The 17,563-nt window shown below is 49.7% G+C and overlaps 1 protein-coding gene across 1 annotated transcript in view; it reads left to right on the forward strand.

Moving 5' to 3' along the window:
• Positions 1 to 17,563, forward strand: part of LOC147120733 (unconventional myosin-X-like) — a 79,106-nt gene that overhangs the window by 57,431 nt on the left and 4,112 nt on the right. Inside the window, exon 7 of the mRNA XM_085984246.1 lies at positions 4,179 to 4,302. Coding sequence (XP_085840372.1) covers positions 4,179 to 4,302 — 124 coding nt within the window. The remainder of the gene's footprint in view (positions 1 to 4,178; positions 4,303 to 17,563) is intronic.

A 17,563-nucleotide genomic window follows, 5' to 3' on the forward strand; every position in this document is an offset into this window, starting at 1 on the left:
GTTCTGCACCACAGACAGGATGGAAGGGAGTTATGTTGCAGTTCTTAGCTTCACAAGCTCCTGTTCCTGGCCTAGCTGTGAAGTCAATGCACCAGGAAAAACAAATTAGCAGGAAAACCAGGAAATGCTGGAGAAGCTCCCCATTTGCATTTATGTCATTACACAGGATTACGCAGGATTACACAGGATTACGCAGGATATACGGCACAGAAACAGGCCATTCGGCCCAACCAGGCCGTGCCGGCATTTATGCTGCACTCGAGCCTCCTCCCGTCTTTCCTCGTCTAACTCTATCAGCATAACCCTCGATTCCCTTCCCCGTGCACCTTATGGAGGTGGGAACTGGCGAGTGATCACAGCTGTTTCCACCTGAAACATACAGATCTTCAGACGCTTTAACTGGAAACTTTGAAATTGGCGTCAATGCAACTGGATTTCAGCCGATATAAGCGACTGGCTGTCTTAATCGTGGCGTTTTAAATGGTGTGGCTGATCGATCTTTCTTAGAGCCTCAGTGGATGACCTCACACTTCCCACATTAACCTCCATCTGCCCCAGTTTTGCCCACTCACAATCTAGCAATGTCCCTCTGCAACTTCCTGCTCCCGTCCGCACTACTTCCTGTGTCTCCTAACTTCGTGACGTCAGCAAACTTGGATACATGGCTCCCTGTTCCTTCATCCAAGTCATTGATAAAAAAGACTTGCATTTCTATAGCGCCTTTCAGGACCACTGGACGTCTCAAAGCGCTTCACAGCCAATGAAGTACTTTTTTTTGAAGTGTCATCACTGTTGTAATGTGGGAAATGCAGCAACCAATTTATGCACAGCAAGCTCCCACAAACAGCAATGTGATACTGACCGGATAATCTGTTTTAGTGATATTGACTGAGGGATAAATATTGGCCCAGAACACCGGGGAGAACTCCCCTGCTCTTCTTCAAAATAGTGCCATGGGATCTTTTACATCCACCTGAGAGAGCAGACGGGGCCTCGGTTTAATGTCTCATCCGAAAGACGGCACCTCTGACAGTGCAGCACGAGTGAAAAGCTGTGGCCCCAGCACAGATCCCTGGGGGACACCACTATCACATCCCGCCAATGGGAGGACACACCCATTACCCCCACTCTCTGTCTCCTGACCCCTGACCAATTCCCTACCCATGGCAATAGGTTGCCTCCAATTCCACACGTTCTCATTGTTAACAGTTTGTTACGTGGAACCTTATCCAATGCCTTCTGGAGGTCCATATAAACTACATCCAGAGACACTCCCTTATCTACCACGTTAGTCACCTCCTCAAACAATTCAACTAGGTTCGTTAGACATGACTTGCCCGTTACAAATCCACACTGGCTCGCTGATCATTTAGTGTTTGTCCAAGTGCTCAGTCACTCTGTCCCAACTAACAGATTCCAGTAACTTGCCCATAACTGACGTTAGACTAATGGGCCTATAATTTCCTGGTTTATCTCTCCCACCCTTCTTAATCACATGAGTGTCTGAAGGAGATGTTAATTTAATCAGAGACCCAATACTGGGAGCGTCTGGTGGTGCAAGCGATCTGTACAGAGGTGACATTTCATAGGACCTGTGATGTTACTAACAACCGTTTACTGAAAGTTTACTGACAGAAACATCCTATGCACAGAACACAGGCTGCTGGCAGTACAGTCATCCCCAAACTGGGCCAGCAGCAGAAAAACCGTGCTCACAGAAAGCAGATCAAATAGTGCACGGAAACAGCACATTGAGTGTCAGCAAGGGTTAGATACAGAGTACAGATCCCTCTACACTGCCCGATCAAACACTCCCAGGGCAGGTACAGCATGAGTTAGAGGGAGCTTTACTCTGTAATTCAATTCAATTCAATTCAAATCGCTTTATTGGCATGATAAGGTACATCTTATGTTGCCAAAACATAGAAAAACATTTATGGTTGAACACATAAATGCAGATCTATTCATACAGTGTATAAACAGATATATCCCTGAGTGTATAAATATACATTTGTATAATTTGTATATACTCTTCTTAGGTTTACTGGTTGTCCCTCTGTTTATGGCAAGCTGTAACATAGTGTGCCGCTAAGGTTACACAGTTTCTCTGTTCCCCTAGTAGGTATGGGAGTTTTTGGTCGTCATTCAAATTTCTGAATTCAGGGCATATTTGTGTGAATTTTTGGTAGAAATTCTCCCTGATGCCCTGATATTTTCCACAAGCTGTGAGGAAGTGCATCTCTGTCTCCACCACTCCCTGACTGCAGTGAGAGCATATCCTGTCCTCTCTTGGCAGCCGGGTCTGTCTGTGTCTGCCTTTTTCGATCGCCAGGCTATGTTCACTAAGTCTGTACCTTGTCAAGGTTTTTCTCAGTTTGCTATCCTTTACCATGGTCAGGTATTCAGCCATGTTGTATTGTCTGTTTAGGGCCAAGTAGCAATTGAGTTTGTTTTGGGTTTTTGTTGTTTCTGCCCAATATGACAGGTATTTTTCCTTTTGCTTAGTGACAATTGTGTTGGGTCGAATTCTCTGTGCTACAATGTCACTGTCCTGGGGCTGGTTATTGTTAGTAGTGTTAGTGGTTGCTTCACTGAGTCCCAGGACTAGTTGACTGAGGGTATTCTTCTTTATGGTCCTCTCTTGGCATTTCAAGGCTTTGTAATGATAGCAGTGGGGGTTGCTCATTTTTAGGCGTTTCCAAAATTTGGTGGCTCTTTTTTGGATAGTAATTATTAATGGATATTGGCCTAGTTCTGCCCTGCATGCATTGTTTACGGTTTTTCTTTGAGTCCGGAGGATACTTTTACAGAATTCTGCATGTAGGATCTCAATTGGGTGTTTGTCCCATTTTGCAAATTCTTGCTGTGTTAGCGGTCCCCACACCTCACTGCCATAGAGTGCAATTGTTTCAATTACTGATTTAAAAATTTTGAGCCAAATGCTAATTGGGATTTCTATTTGGATTGATCTTTTAATGGCATAGAAAGCCCTTCTAGCTTTCTCTTTCAGTTCATTCACAGCCAGATGAAAATTTCCCGTAGAGCTGATTTTTATGCCCAAGTATGTGTAGTTAGTGGTTTGTTCGATTTTAGTTGTTCCTAGTGTGAAATTTATTCTGGGTCCCTGATGTCTGGATCTTTGCTGGAACACAAGGACTTTGGTTTGTATACAAGGACTGTATCTAACCTGTGCTGTACCTGTCCTGGGAGTGTTTGATGGGACAGTGTAGAGGGAGCTTTACTCTGTATCTAACCCGTGCTGTACCTGCCCTGGGAGTGTTTGATGGGACAGTGTAGAGGGAGCTTTACTCTGTATCTAACCTGTGCTGTACCTGCCCTGGGAGTGTTTGATGGGACAGTGTAGAGGGAACTTTACTCTGTATCTAACCCATGCTGTACCTGCCCTGGGAGTGTTTGATGGGACAGTGTAGAGGGAGCTTTGCTCTGTATCGAACCTGTGCTGTACCTGTCCTGGGAGTGTTTGATGGGACAGTGTAGAGGGAGCTTTACTCTGTATCTAACCGGTGCTGTACCTGCCCTGGGAGTGTTTGATGGGACAGTGTAGAGGGAGCTTTACTCTGTATCTATCCCGTGCTGTACCTGCCCTGGGAGTGTTTGATGGGACAGTGTAGAGGGAGCTTTACTCTGTATCTACCCCGTGCTGTACCTGCCCTGGGAGTGTTTGATGGGACAGTGTAGAGGGAGCTTTACTCTGTATCTAACCCTTGCTGTACCTGCCCTGGGAGTATTTGATGGGACAGTGTAGAGGGAGCTTTACTCTGTATCTAACCCGTGCTGTACCTGCCCTGGGAGTATTTGATGGGACAGTGTAGAGTATGTGTGGGGGAGGCAGGGTGAGTTACACTGCGGGAGGTTGTGGGATCGTACTGTGCGGGGGATTGTGGGATCGTACTGTGCGGGGGATTGTGGGATCGTACTGTATGGGAGGCTGTGGGATCGTACTGTGCGGGGTTGTGTCATCGAACTGTGCGGGGGATTGTGGGATCGCACTGTGCGAGGGATTGTGGGATCGCACTGTGTGGGGGATTGTGGGATCGCACTGTGAGGGGGTTGTGGGATCGCACTGTGCGGGGGTTGTGGGATCGCACTGTGTGGGGATTGTTGGATCGCACTGTGTGGTCTGGGTTCTCCCTCACGTTCTCCCTCTTTATGGACAGTTGATGGACAGTGAGGAGGAGCTCGATCTTCATGTTGACACTGATGAGGAGTTCAGCACAGGCCCAACCCCCATCTACAGCGGTTCCGGGACTCCGTACTTCCACAGTTACCTGTACATGAAAGGTGAGCCACTCTCGGGATCACAACACGTGGGGAGCAGAGAGACTGTAACACCAGGGGAAGGGCCCAGTCCCACAGTGCAGGACACCAGGGGAAGGGCCCAGTCCCACTATTACGTCCGTGAATGATTGAGAAACGGACAGCAGGAGTGGAACAAAATAAGTCTTTACTGATGGAAGTCAATAGTGAAACTGAAACAACAGAGGCTCACTAGCGCCTTTTATACAGGGGTGGTCACTGCCGGTACTGCAGTCTGAGACCAGTTATTCTCTTAAAGGTACATACACAACAATTCCTCCCCTTTTAGATAAACAGTACATAACATTCATTTAACAACTAAATGATAACGAATTACAATCACAATTACTGTTGCTAGATACATTGGTTAAGTTTAAGCAATTATAAGTTCAGTCTTTGAGGAGGCTTCCTGATTCTGCCTGGATAACGCCTCTTTGGGGTATCAGGTTCTTCTGGCAATGTTGAGTCGGGATCAATGTCGTTGTTTGGTTCATCTGCTTCCAATATTACCGGTTCTGCGGTAGCTGCAATTGGAACGTCGATTTCATTACCAGGTGTATCAGATCGTGGTGTGGAGTTGACGTTTTCCAGTGACTCTAGAATCTGGTCAGCATGGCGTCTTACAATGTTCTCCCCAACGTCCACGGTATACATGAGAGGTCCTTGTCGTGTACAAATCGTTCCTGGCTGCCATTTCTCAGTGCGGTAGTCCCGGGCCAAAACTGGTTGACCTATCTTAAAACTCCTGGTCGGCCTTTCATTCATATTCTGAAACTGCCTGTTCTCCACATCTCTTCGGACGTTTGGCTTAACCAAATCCAAGCGGCATCGTAGTCTTCGATTGAAGAACATCATGGCTGGAGTTTGGTTGTGTTAAGTATGTGTATTGTATTGAACAATTAACACAAAGACTTAAACGTATAACTCAAACAGGTCTTTACTGGTTGGAGGTAGGGACTATACGTAGGTCTTTACTTCATGCCCACAGGCGGGAACTGAGGGGAGATCAGTACCCACAGTACTATTTATACCCCTATGGCCAGGAGTGGTACTGCGTATCACTACGCCCTACAAGTAGTGCAGTCCTGTCCATAGGTTCAAAGTAGCACACATATTACATACACAACATTCCTCCCTTCCTAGCTTTACAGTCATCTCCCCATTTAACATAACGTAATAACATATATACATATATAACTTCAGGTTTACATAACAGAATAACATAGATACATAGATAACTTCATGTCAAAACAGATCACAGATTCAGTCTCTGCGGAAAACAGTTCACAGATTCAATCTCTGTGGTGTAGTCGGTTCACGTTGCTGGAGTGACTCATTCAATAGTCCTTCCATGGATTTAACAGTTTGAACTTCCGAACTGAATTGGCTCCGTTCGGAGGGACCACGTGTGTGATCTGGTAGAGGTAATAATGGTTCAGATGGGTCATCTTCTGTTTCGACTTTTCCTTTTCTGCTTCTTGGAGACTCTCTGGGCGCCACTGTCAGCTGCCAGCTGCATGCGCAGTTCCTCCTTCTCTTCCTCCTTTTTCCGTAGTAGAGCCACCTTCTCCCGATGTTCCGTAGACTTTCGGTGCTCCTCCATGATTTCTGTATGGTGGGAGTCGAAGTTACAAGTTGGGCAGGACAGGACATAGTAATATTCGGTGTCGTCCTGATCTAGGCCAGCGAGAGGGTCTTCTATTTCCTCCATACCCAGCTGGGCGTTAGCCAGCTTTTGTTCCAAGTCCAGACATCTTTCCTGAAGAGACTTCTTCATGCGTACCTCTTCATCCAGCTTTTTCTGGGCTTTCAGCAAGTCGTTTACTAATGACCTCATTTGAGATTTTACTACTTCAACTTCTTTTGGAGATTGATTGATCGGACTATTCAATCCCTCTACCGGAGCAGCTGTTTCAGCGGTCTGTTGTTCTACGTTGACGTGAGTCAGCATACTTTTGGCATCCAAGGGCTGCTCTGTTGCAGTCATCTCAGTCTGTGTTGCCACCTCAGCTCTTCCAATAACCTTTGAGAGCTCCGAACCCCTTTCGTTTGAATATTGAAGTTCGTGTTCAAGTTTTTCCCATTTCAGAGTCCTGTCCTTCAGCATATGCAGGAGTTGGCTGACCGTTAACTCCTCTGACATCAGACGTTTTGTGTGCTCCTGCTCCATTTTCTCCATCAGCTGCTTCTGTTGTCTTTCCAGATTCTCCAACTCTATATCAAAGAACTCTTTCGTTGCATTCAACTCTTGCTCAAAACGGCGAAGCATTTGTTCTAATTGCTGTTGTAGTTTGAAATGGAGTTGAGTTCGAGCCCGGTGTCCCTCAGAAATGGGCACATCAGTAGACTTGCCAGACTCAGAATCCACAGTTAAACTATGTTGTTGTTGCTCAGTGGAATTCTGTGCTGAAACTTTGTCTTTTGCACCTGAGTTGGGCTTACCATCATCCGTTCCAGAGTCTGGGCCGACTATCTTCACCGAGTTCTCACTCGTTATTGTTTGTAGGAAATGCCAGTCCATATTCATTTTCCTAATCCACTCCCGTCCTAGTAGTGGAGAACCTCCTTCAGATATCACATATAAGTCCATTATTTGACTGTCTTCGCCCTTGTGGACCACTGCAACCTTTATTGTCCCGATGGGGTACACTCTCTGCCCCGTGTAGGTTGTCAATATAATCTCCGTATCCTGTAGGGGAATATGTTGGAATAACCTTCTGTAATCTTTCTTATTCATGACCGACAATGCCGATCCAGTGTCCAATTCCATTTTTACTTGGACTCCTATCTGAAGAGTAACCCAAATTGTCTGGAGGTCTGCACCCTTACCAACGTTGAGTACCCTTAAGCTAGCCAGTTCAATACTGCTTAAGCCAGCCAGTTCATTACTGCTAGCGTCTGAATCGGACTCCTGTTCGGCCACCTTGTGTACTTTTGCGTATTTTCCTTGCGGTGACTTCTTGTTGCTGGTCTTCTTCCCTGACCTGCATACTCTAGCTATATGTCCAAGCCTACCACAAGTTCTACATTCTTGGTTTTTAAACCAACACTGGTTCTGATCATGCGTTGTCTTTCCACAACGATAACATTTGCCAGAACTCACACCCAATTTGTGTGCACTGAGCTCCGGTGACCGTAGCTGCATTACTGCCGTGCCTCTCGCTGCGGCTTCGTGTGCTGCTGCCATAGTGACCGCCTTCTCAAGCGTCAGCTCATTCTCCTCGAGCAGTCGCTTTTGTGTATCCTGTTTAAATAAACCACACACAAATTTGTCTCGTAGTGCATCTGTCAGTCCCATTCCAAACTGGCAATATTTCGCTAATTTACGCAATTCCAGCAAATATTCAGCATTGCTTTCATGCTGTAGCTGCCTTCTGTCATAAAATTTAAATCGTTCCGCTAGCATCAGCGGCGTGGGGTTTAGATGATCTTTCAGGACAGTAACAATCTCATCGAACGTCTTATCCGCCGGTTCATCTGGTGATAACAGGTGTTTCAATTGCCCGTATGTCTTCGCACCCATTAAATTTAATAATGTTAGAGCTTTATCTTGGTCACGAATTTTATTGGCCTTACAATAATTTTTTACTCTTTCAACATATATGGCCCAATCTTCGAGGTCACTATCAAAGGTGCTAATATTCCCGTGTTTAGGCATTGTAGATTTGCAATTTCTCAGATTTTATTTTCTTTACTTGTTATCAAAGATGGCGGCTTCCCGCTCTTGCCGTCGTCCTCCGCCCACAAAATGGCGGTTTTCCCGCGCTTGGCGGTCTTCACCCGTCCCCCGACGCCGTCTCCCTTCAGCCCCCGAGTGCGGCCCTTATCTTCGCCGCGATCGATAGCCCGCGCTGTGCACTGCGGCTCTCGCACCTTGAGCTTCTGCAGCCGCTGCGCCTTTCAGTCCGAGTGCGGCCCTTATCTTTGGTCCCGATCGCTGGCCCGCGCTGCGCCTCGCACTTGAAGCGGCTCCCGGCCTCTGGCTCACCCGCTCGCGCGGCTCTTGCTCGCTCCCTCCCGGGCTCTGGCTTACCCGCTCGCGCGTTTCACCGCGGCTCTTATCAGGGATTGCGATCGCCCTTATCTTCTCCAACTTCCCCAGCCCTGTCTTTGCAGCCAACGCTGCACGGCTTACCCCACCACCTAGGTTGAACAAGGAAACTGCAGAAAGACTTCTGTCAGTCGCTGGAAGCTGTCAGGATGGCTGCTGCACTCCAGTGCTCAGTCGCTGATGGAGGCTTCAGAGTCCTAAAGCCTGTCACTTCTAGTGGGGTGGTGATGTTTGAAACCTCTCTTCAACTGCCGCAGGGTAAGAACCTGACTCGTCGCCAGTGTTAAGTATGTGTATTGTATTGAACAATTAACACAAAGACTTAAACGTATAACTCAAACAGGTCTTTACTGTTTGGAGGTAGGGACTATACGTAGGTCTTTACTTCATGCCCACAGGCGGGAACTGAGGGGAGATCAGTACCCACAGTACTATTTATACCCCTATGGCCAGGAGTGGTACTGCGTATCACTACGCCCTACAAGTAGTGCAGTCCTGTCCATAGGTTCAAAGTAGCACACATATTACATACACAACAGGTTGGTAACCGCATGTGTCGCATTCCGGTAGGCAAACAAGAAGTTGTCCACCTTGTGTTGTAGGGGTATATCTTCATTACACATTGCCTTGATAGCCTTCTTGAATGTTTGGACAAACCTCTCGGCCAATCCATTAGTGGCTGGATGATATGGGGCAGATGTGTAATGCTTAACACCATTGTTCTTTAAGAACCTCCGGAACTCTTCAGACACAAACTGTGGTCCATTGTCAGAGCAAATCTGTTCAGGCAGCCCATTCCTGGCGAATATGGTTCGTAAAACTGTGATAGTTTTTTCCGTGGTGGTTGTGGACATTTTTATTACCTCTGGCCACTTTGAATGTGCATCCACCGCAATTAAAAACATCGAGTCCATGAAGGGACCAGCAAAATCAATGTGCACCCTTTGCCATGGAGATGAGGGCCACTCCCATGGATGTAGAGGGGCTTGTGGTGGGGCGTTTTGGACCTTCTGGCATCCAGTACAGCTCTTGGTCATCTCTTCGATTTCTCTATCGATTCCCGGCCACCACACAAACGCTCTGGCTAAGTTCTTCATTTTTACCCCACCCAGATGACCCTCATGAAGCTCATTGAGCACTCTATCCGTCAACTTAGGTGGGATTACTACTCTGGATCCACACATCAAGGTTCCTCTGCACACTGACAGCTGTTCTCTTCTCGGCGAGAATGCTGGCAGCAGTGGTTCACCATGTGCTGGCCATCCCTTCACCGTTAAATCATAGACCCGTGATAGTGTCGGGTCATTCCGTGTTTCCTTTTCTATGTTTGCATTCGTCACAGGGAGACATTCGACTATGGTCGAGTGGAATAACTCCATTGGATCCACTGCAAGGTCTTCTTCTTCCACCGTCGGCAACGGTAGGCGTGACAATCCATCAGCATTTCCATGCTGTTTAGTTCCTTTGCACTCGATGTCATATTGGTGTGCCCCTAGGAAAAGGGACCATCTCTGCAGCCGTTGTGCTGTCATTATCGGTACGCCCTTCTGAGGGTTGAAAATGGAGACAAGAGGTTGATGATCGGTTAGTAGAGTAAATTTTTGACCGTGCAGGTAGTGATTGAACTTCTTCACCCCCCACACTAGTCTGAGGGCCTCTCTGTCAATCTGGGCGTAGTTACGCTCGGCAGATGTTAACGAGCGTGACGCAAAAGCTGTCGGCCTCTCTAAACCATCAAGGAATTCACGTGACAGTACCGCCCCAATGCCGTAGGGAGACGCATCACACGCTAGTCTGATCGGCAGTGCTAGGTTGTAGTGAGCCAATACTTCCCTTGAAGTGATTAAGTCCTTACTCTTCTGAAAAGCACGCTTACAATCATCGCTCCATTTCCATGCTACCCCCGTTCGTAGCAGGGCGTTCAGTGGGTGCAGAATTGTCGACAAATTCGGCAAAAACTTATGATAGTAATTCACCAATCCGAGGAATGACCTCAGTTGTGACACATTTTCAGGCGCTGGGGCCTTAACAACCGCTTCAATTTTGTCAGGGGACTTATGTAACCCCTCTTCATCAATCACGTGGCCACAATACGATATCTGTTTCTTAAAAAATTCGCACTTGGGGCGGTTGGCTCGCAGCCCATGTTCCCGTAGTCTAGTGAGCACCTGTTCTAGGTTGTTAAGGTGTTCACTGTCATCTTCACCTGTCACAAGGGTGTCGTCCAAGTAACACTGAGTCCCCGGAATCCCTTGCAGAACTTGTTCCATCGCTCTTTGCCATATCGCCGGAGCCGATGCTACTCCGAATACCAATCGATGATACTGGTAAAGATCTTTGTGAGTGTTTATTGTGAGATACTTCCTAGAGGACTCTTCAACCTCCATCTGCAAATATGCTTGTGCTAGGTCAATTTTTGTAAAACGCTTCCCTCTAGACAGTGAGGCGAAGATGTCTTCTATCCTTGGAAGAGGATATTGTACTGTGTGAAGGACTGGGTTCACCGTCACCTTGAAATCCCCACAGATGCGAATCTTCCTTGGCTCCCTGGACTTATTGCTTAACGTTTTCTTCATGACAGGAACGATGGGTGTCGCCCACTCGCTCCAGTCGACCTTAGACAACACGCCCGCCTTCTCCAGATTCTCCAGCTCTGCCTCGACGGCTGGGCGAAGTGCATATGGTACCGGTCTTGCTTTGAAAAACTTGGGAACTGCATTCTCTTCTATTTTTATCGAGGCGGTTACGCCTTTAAGCGTGCCCAGTTCTTGTTGAAATACCTCTTTGGCGTTAGCTAAGATTGTTGACAATCGTCCAGGAGTGACGTCTTCATCTTTTTTACCGTCCACCGTCATTGCATGAATGGAGTGCCAATCTAAGTTTATCTTCCTGATCCATTCCCGTCCCAATAACGGTGGTCCACCATTTGGCAGTATGTAGAGATACAATTTCCGTATTTTCTTGCCGTTGTATTCGACAGGCACCCTTATTTTTCCTCTGGGGTATACTTTTTGCCCCGTATACGTTGTCAAGACGATGGATGTCTCTCTCAAGGGTATGTGTGAAAATAGCCGCTCGTAGTCTCGTCGATTCATGACGGTTAGCGCTGATCCTGTATCCAATTCCATTTTAACTTGGGACCCTGCTATCATGAGGTTGACCCAAATGGTTCGGTGATCCTCTTTTGCAATTACATTGTGAAGTTTGAGACAGCTTAGTCTCCTGTTCCCAGATTCACTATCGCTCATCTGGTCTTCGGAACTACTGTCCGTCATCTTTTGTACTTTCTTGTACGGTTCCTTAGTAGCCTTTTTGTTGTCGCTGGTCTTCTTCCCAGACCTGCAAACTCGTGCAATGTGTCCCATCTTCCCGCATTGCCTGCATATTTTGTCTTTGGACCAGCAGTCCTTCTGGTCATGGTTAGTTCTGCCGCAGCAATAACATTTTGCAAATCCCCGTGTCATTTCGTGGGTGCCGTATTCCTGTGGTTTTTGTTGAATTTCTGCAGCTCCCCTGGCTGCTGCTTCATACAATACTGCCACGCTGAAAGCCTTATCTAGCGTCAGCTCTTTCTCTGAGAGTAATTTCTTCTGTGTTCCTTCACTCAGGAGTCCACAGACAAATTTGTCCCGTAGGGTATCTGCCAGTCCTGCTCCGAACTGGCAGTGCTTTGATAGTTTGCGTAGTTCCGTAAGATACTCAGCATTGCTCTCATCTTTGTGCTGAGTTCTCCTGTGGAATTTAAATCTTTCTGCTATCAACAGCGGTGCAGGGTTTAGGTGTTCCTGTAGGACAGCAACAATTTCGTTAAAACTCTTCGCCTTCGGTTTGGCTGGAGTAATCAGGTCCCGCAATAGGCCGTACGTTCTAGCGCCCATTAAGTTTAGCAATATCGATGCCTTTTTCTCCTCTGCTACTTCATTTGCCTCGAAATATACCTCGACTCTTTCCACATATGTGGTCCAGTCCTCTATTGTATTATCAAAAGCAGTGATACAGCCAGTCTTCGGCATCTTGCAAATCTAAAATGGCGCCTCCCGCGCTTTGCCTTCTTCCCCGATTTAACAAAATGGCGCCTCCCGCACGTTACCGTCTTCCCCGCTGATTAAGATGGCGCCTCCCGCGCTTTGCCTTCTTCCCCGCTGTTGTTAGCACTGCTTTCCACGGTTTCTTGCGCGTTTAATATTTTTTTTAAATTATTTTCCCGTCGTGGAACAACCCTGTGGGACTCTTGCCTCCCTCTTCGTGGGTCTATACGCAGCCCGGCTTCGTAGCACCGGCCGCGCCCTGTGTGCTCCACCCTCTCTCTCTCTTCTTCCCGACAACGCTGCTCGGCCCTGTTGCAAACCACCCGCTCGAGTTCGCGACCGCCGCAGCCCAGGAAGGATCAGTGCACTACCTGCCACCAGCCCGATTAACTGAAGCACCGTCGACAGGAACCAGGCCCCGCTTCCGACAGCTTCTCCAGCAATCTTCAACTCTGCAACACAGGGCGGATGCCCACGGTCGACGCCCGTTTCTATTGCCTCTTACTTTCTTTTCTTTCTGGCCTCGACCTCTGCTCACTTCGCTGTAGGAATGGATCCCAGGAGGTGGTGCAGACTGTAGGTAGGTTCGTATCTGCTCGTCGCCAGTATTACGTCCGTGAGTGATTGAGACACGGACAGCAGGAGTGGAACAAAACACGTCTTTACTGATGGAAGTCAATAGTGAAACTGAAACAACAGAGGCTCACTAGCGCCTTTTATACAGGGGTGGTCACTGCCAGTACTGCAGTCTGAGACCAGTTATTCTCATAAAGGTACATACACAACACCCACAGTACAGGACACCAGGGGAAGGGCCCAGTCCCACAGGGCACCAGGGGAAGGGCCCAGTCCCACAGTGCAGGACACCAGGGGAAGGGCCCAGTCCCACAGGGCACCAGGGGAAGGGCCCAGTCCCACAGGGCACCAGGGGAAGGGCCCAGTCCCACAGTGCACCAGGGGAAGGGCCCAGTCCCACAGGGCACCCGGGGAAGGGCCCAGTCCCACAGGGCACCAGGGATAGGGCCCAGACCCACAGGGCACCAGGGGAAGGGCCCAGTCCCACAGGGCACCCGGGGAAGGGCCCAGTCCCACACGGCACCGGGGGAAGGGCCCAGTTCCACAGGGCACCGGGGGAAGGGCCCAGTCCCACAGGGCACCGGGGGAAGGGCCCAGTCCCACAGGGCACCAGGGGAAGGGCCCAGTCCCACAGGGCACCAGGGGAAGGGCCCAGTCCCACAGGGCACCGGGGGAAGGGCCCAGTCCCACAGGGCACCAGGGGAAGGGCCCAGTCCCACAGGGCACCGGGGGAAGGGCCCAGTCCCACAGGGCACCAGGGGAAGGGCCCAGTCCCACAGTGCAGGACACCAGGGGAAGGGCCCAGTCCCACAGGGCACCAGGGGAAGGGCCCAGTCCCACAGGGCACCAGGGGAAGGGCCCAGTCCCACAGGGCACCAGGGGAAGGGCCCAGTCCCACAGGGCACCAGGGGAAGGGCCCAGTCCCACAGGACACCAGGGGAAGGGCCCAGTCCCACAGGGCACCAGGGGAAGGGCCCAGTCCCACAGGGCACCAGGGGAAGGACCCAGTCCCACAGGGCACCAGGGGAAGGGCCCAGTCCCACAGGGCACCAGGGGAAGGGCCCAGTCCCACAGGGCACCAGGAGAAGGGCCCAGTCCCACAGGGCACCAGGGGAAGGGCCTAGTCCCACAGGGCACCAGGGGAAGGGCCCAGTCCCACAGGGCACCAGGGGAAGGGCCCAGTCCCACAGGGCACCAGGGGAAGGGCCCAGTCCCACAGGGCACCAGGGGAAGGGCCCAGTCTCACAGGGCAGGGCACCAGGGGAAGGGCCCAGTCCCACAGGGCACCAGGGGAAGGGCCCAGTCCCACAGGGCACCAGGGGAAGGGCCCAGTCTCACGGTGCAGGGCACCAGGCTGATGAATCAGTACTCCTCCATGTTGAACATCACTTGGAAGAAGCACTGAAAGTAGCAAGGGCACAGAATGTACTCTGGGTGGGGGGATTCAATGTCCATCATCAAGAGTGGCTCGGTAGCACCACTACTGACTGAGCTGGCCAATACTGCCAGTTGGGCCTGCAACCGGTGGCGAGAGAACCAACACGAGGGAAAAAGCTACTTGACCTCGTCCTCACTCTTCTTCTTCTTAGGCAGTCCCTCAGAACCGAGGATGACTTGCTTCCACATTAAAAATGAGTTCGCAGGTGACTGATGAATCCAATGCGGGACCTACAGTCTCTGTCACAGGTGGGGGCAGACGGTGGTTGAAGGGGCGGGTGGGTGGGGTGCTTGGGTTGACGTGCGCTGCCTGCGCTTGTCTTCCGCTTGCTCCCGGCGAAGAGACTCGAGGTGTTCGGCGCCTTCCCGGATGCTTCTCCTCCACTTTGTGCGGTCTTGGGCCAGGGATTCCCAGGTGTCGATGGGGATGTTGCACTTTTTTAAGGAGGCTTTGAGGGGGTCCTTGAAGCGTTTCCTCTGCTCACCTGGGGCTCTCTTGTCGTATCGGAGCTCCAAGTAGAGCGCTTGTTTTGGGAGTCTCGTATTGGGCATGCGGATGATGGTACCTCTCCAGTGCTTTGAGGTGCCTGCTGTACAGGGTCCATGTCTCTGAAGCATACAGGAGGGTGGGTATCACTACTGCTCCGTAGACCAGGAGCTTGGTGCTGGGTTTGAGGTCCTGGTCTTCAAACACTCTCTTCCTCAGGCGACCGAAGGCTGCACTGGCACACTGAAGGCGGTGTTGGACTTCGTCATCGATGTCTGCCCTTGTTGACAGTAGGCTCCCGAGGTATGGAAAGTGGTCCACGTTGTCCAAGGCCTCGTCATGGATTTTGATAATCGGGGAGCAGGGGCAGATTGGTAGAGGCCTTTGTCTTACGGATGTTTAGTGTACGATGCTCTCGTACGCTTCGTACGATGGTTTGACAGATAGTACAGATGTTGACAGATGCATCTGTCCATGACAGTTTTGGTAGCAGGGACCACTGCACAGTCATTGTGGAGATGAAGCCCCGTCTTCACACTGAGGACACCCTCCATCGTGTTGTGTGGCACGACCACCGTGCTAAATGGGTTAGATTCAGAACAGATCTAGCAGCTCAAAACTGGGCATCCATGAGGCGCTGTGGGCCATCAGCAGCAGCAGAATTGTATTCCACCACAATCTGTAACCTCATGGCCCAACATATCCCTCACTCTACCATTACCACCAAGCCAGGGGACCAACCCTGGTTCAATAAGGAGTGTAGAAGAGCATGCCAGGAGCAACACCAGACGTACCTAAAAATGCGATGCCAACCTGGGGAAGCTGCAACATGGGACTACATGCATGCTAAAAAGTGGAAGCAGCATGCTATAAACAGGGCTAAGCGATCCCACAATCAACGGATCAGATCAAAGCTCTGCAGTCCTGCCACATCCAGTCGTGAATGGTGGTGGACCATTAAACAACTAACGGGAGGAGGAGGCTCCATGAATATCCTCATCCTCAATGATGGTGGAGCCCAGCATGTGAGTGCAAAAGACAAGGCTGAAGCGTTTGCAACCATCTTCAGCCAGAAGTGCCGAGTGGATGATCCATATCGGCCTACTTCTGAGGTCCCCACCATCACAGAAGCCAGTCTTCATCCAATTTGATCCACTCCACATAAAAGATTAGCATGGAAAATTGAGGCTCATGGGATAAAGGGGAAAGTTTTGGCGTGGATAGGGAACTGGCTGTCAGATAGAAAACAGAGAGTTGGAATAAACGGCTCATTTTCTGAATGGCAGGCAGTAACAAGTGGGGTACCACAGGGATCTGTCCTGGGCCCCCAGCTGTTCACAATTTACATTAATGACCTGGATCAGGGAGTCGGATGCAGCATTTCCAAATTTGCAGACGACACTAAACTAGGAGGTGGGGTGGGCTCAGAGGAAGAGACCAGGAAGCTCCAGAGCGATTTGGACAGACTGGGCGATTGGGCGGATAAATGGCAGATGCACTATAATGTGGACAAGTGCGAAGTTATCCACCTTGGGTGCAGGAACGGGAGGGCAAATTATTATTTAAATGGCAATAGATTGGGAGAGGGGGAAGTACAGAGAGACCTGGGTGTTCTTGTACACCAGTCACTGAAGGCGAGCATGCAGGTGCAACAGGCGGTCAAGAAGGCAAACGGTATGCTGGCCTTCATAGCAAAAGGGTTAGAATACAGGAACAGGGATACCTTGCTGCAGCTGTACAGGGCACTGGTGAGACCACACCTCGAGTACTGTGTACAGTTTTGGTCGCCTCATCTGAGGAAGGATGTTCTTGCCATGGAGGGGGTGCAGCGGCGATTCACCAGGCTGATACCAGGAATGGCGGGAATGACCTATGAGGAGAGACTATGTAGTTTAGGGATGTACACACTGGAGTTTAGAAGATTGAGAGGGGACCTCATAGAAGTGTATAAAATTCTGACAGGTCTAGACAGACTGGATGCAGAAGGAATGTTTCCCTTGGCGGGTGAGAACAGAACTAGAGGACATAATTTAAGGATAAGGGCTAAACCATTTAGGACAGAGATGAGGGGGAATTTCTTCACTCAGAGAGTGGTGAACCTGTGGAACTCATTGCCACAGAGGGCAGTGTACGCCAGCTCATTAAATATATTTAAGAGGGAATTAGATATATTTCTACGGGCAAAAGGGGTTAAGGGTTACGGAGAGAAGGCGGGGACGGGATACTGAATTAAAGGTTCAGCCATGATCTCATTAAATGGCGGAGCAGGCACGAAGGGCCGAATGGCCTACTCCTGCTCCTATCTTCTATGTATCTATGTATCTATATATCAAGAAACGGCTGAGCACACTGGATACAGCAAAGGCTATGGGCCCCGACAACATCCCGGCTATCGTGCTGAAGAGCTGTGCTCCAGAACTAGCTGCACCTCTAGCGAAGCTGTTCCAGTACAGCTACAACACTGGCATCTATCCGACAATGTGGAAAACTGCCCCGGTATGTCCTGTCCACAAAAAGCAGGACAAATCCAACCCGGCCAATTACCGCCCCATCAGTCTACTCTCAATCATCAGCAAAGTGATGGAAGGTGTCATCGACAGTGCTATCAAGCGGCACTTACTCACCAATAACCTGCTCACTGATGCCCAGTTTGGGTTCCGCCAAGAC

This window comes from Somniosus microcephalus, chromosome 4 (genome assembly GCF_052327205.1).
Source record: "Somniosus microcephalus isolate GS21.2 chromosome 4, FLI_Smic_1.0, whole genome shotgun sequence".
NCBI classification, from domain to species: Eukaryota; Metazoa; Chordata; class Chondrichthyes; order Squaliformes; family Somniosidae; genus Somniosus; species Somniosus microcephalus.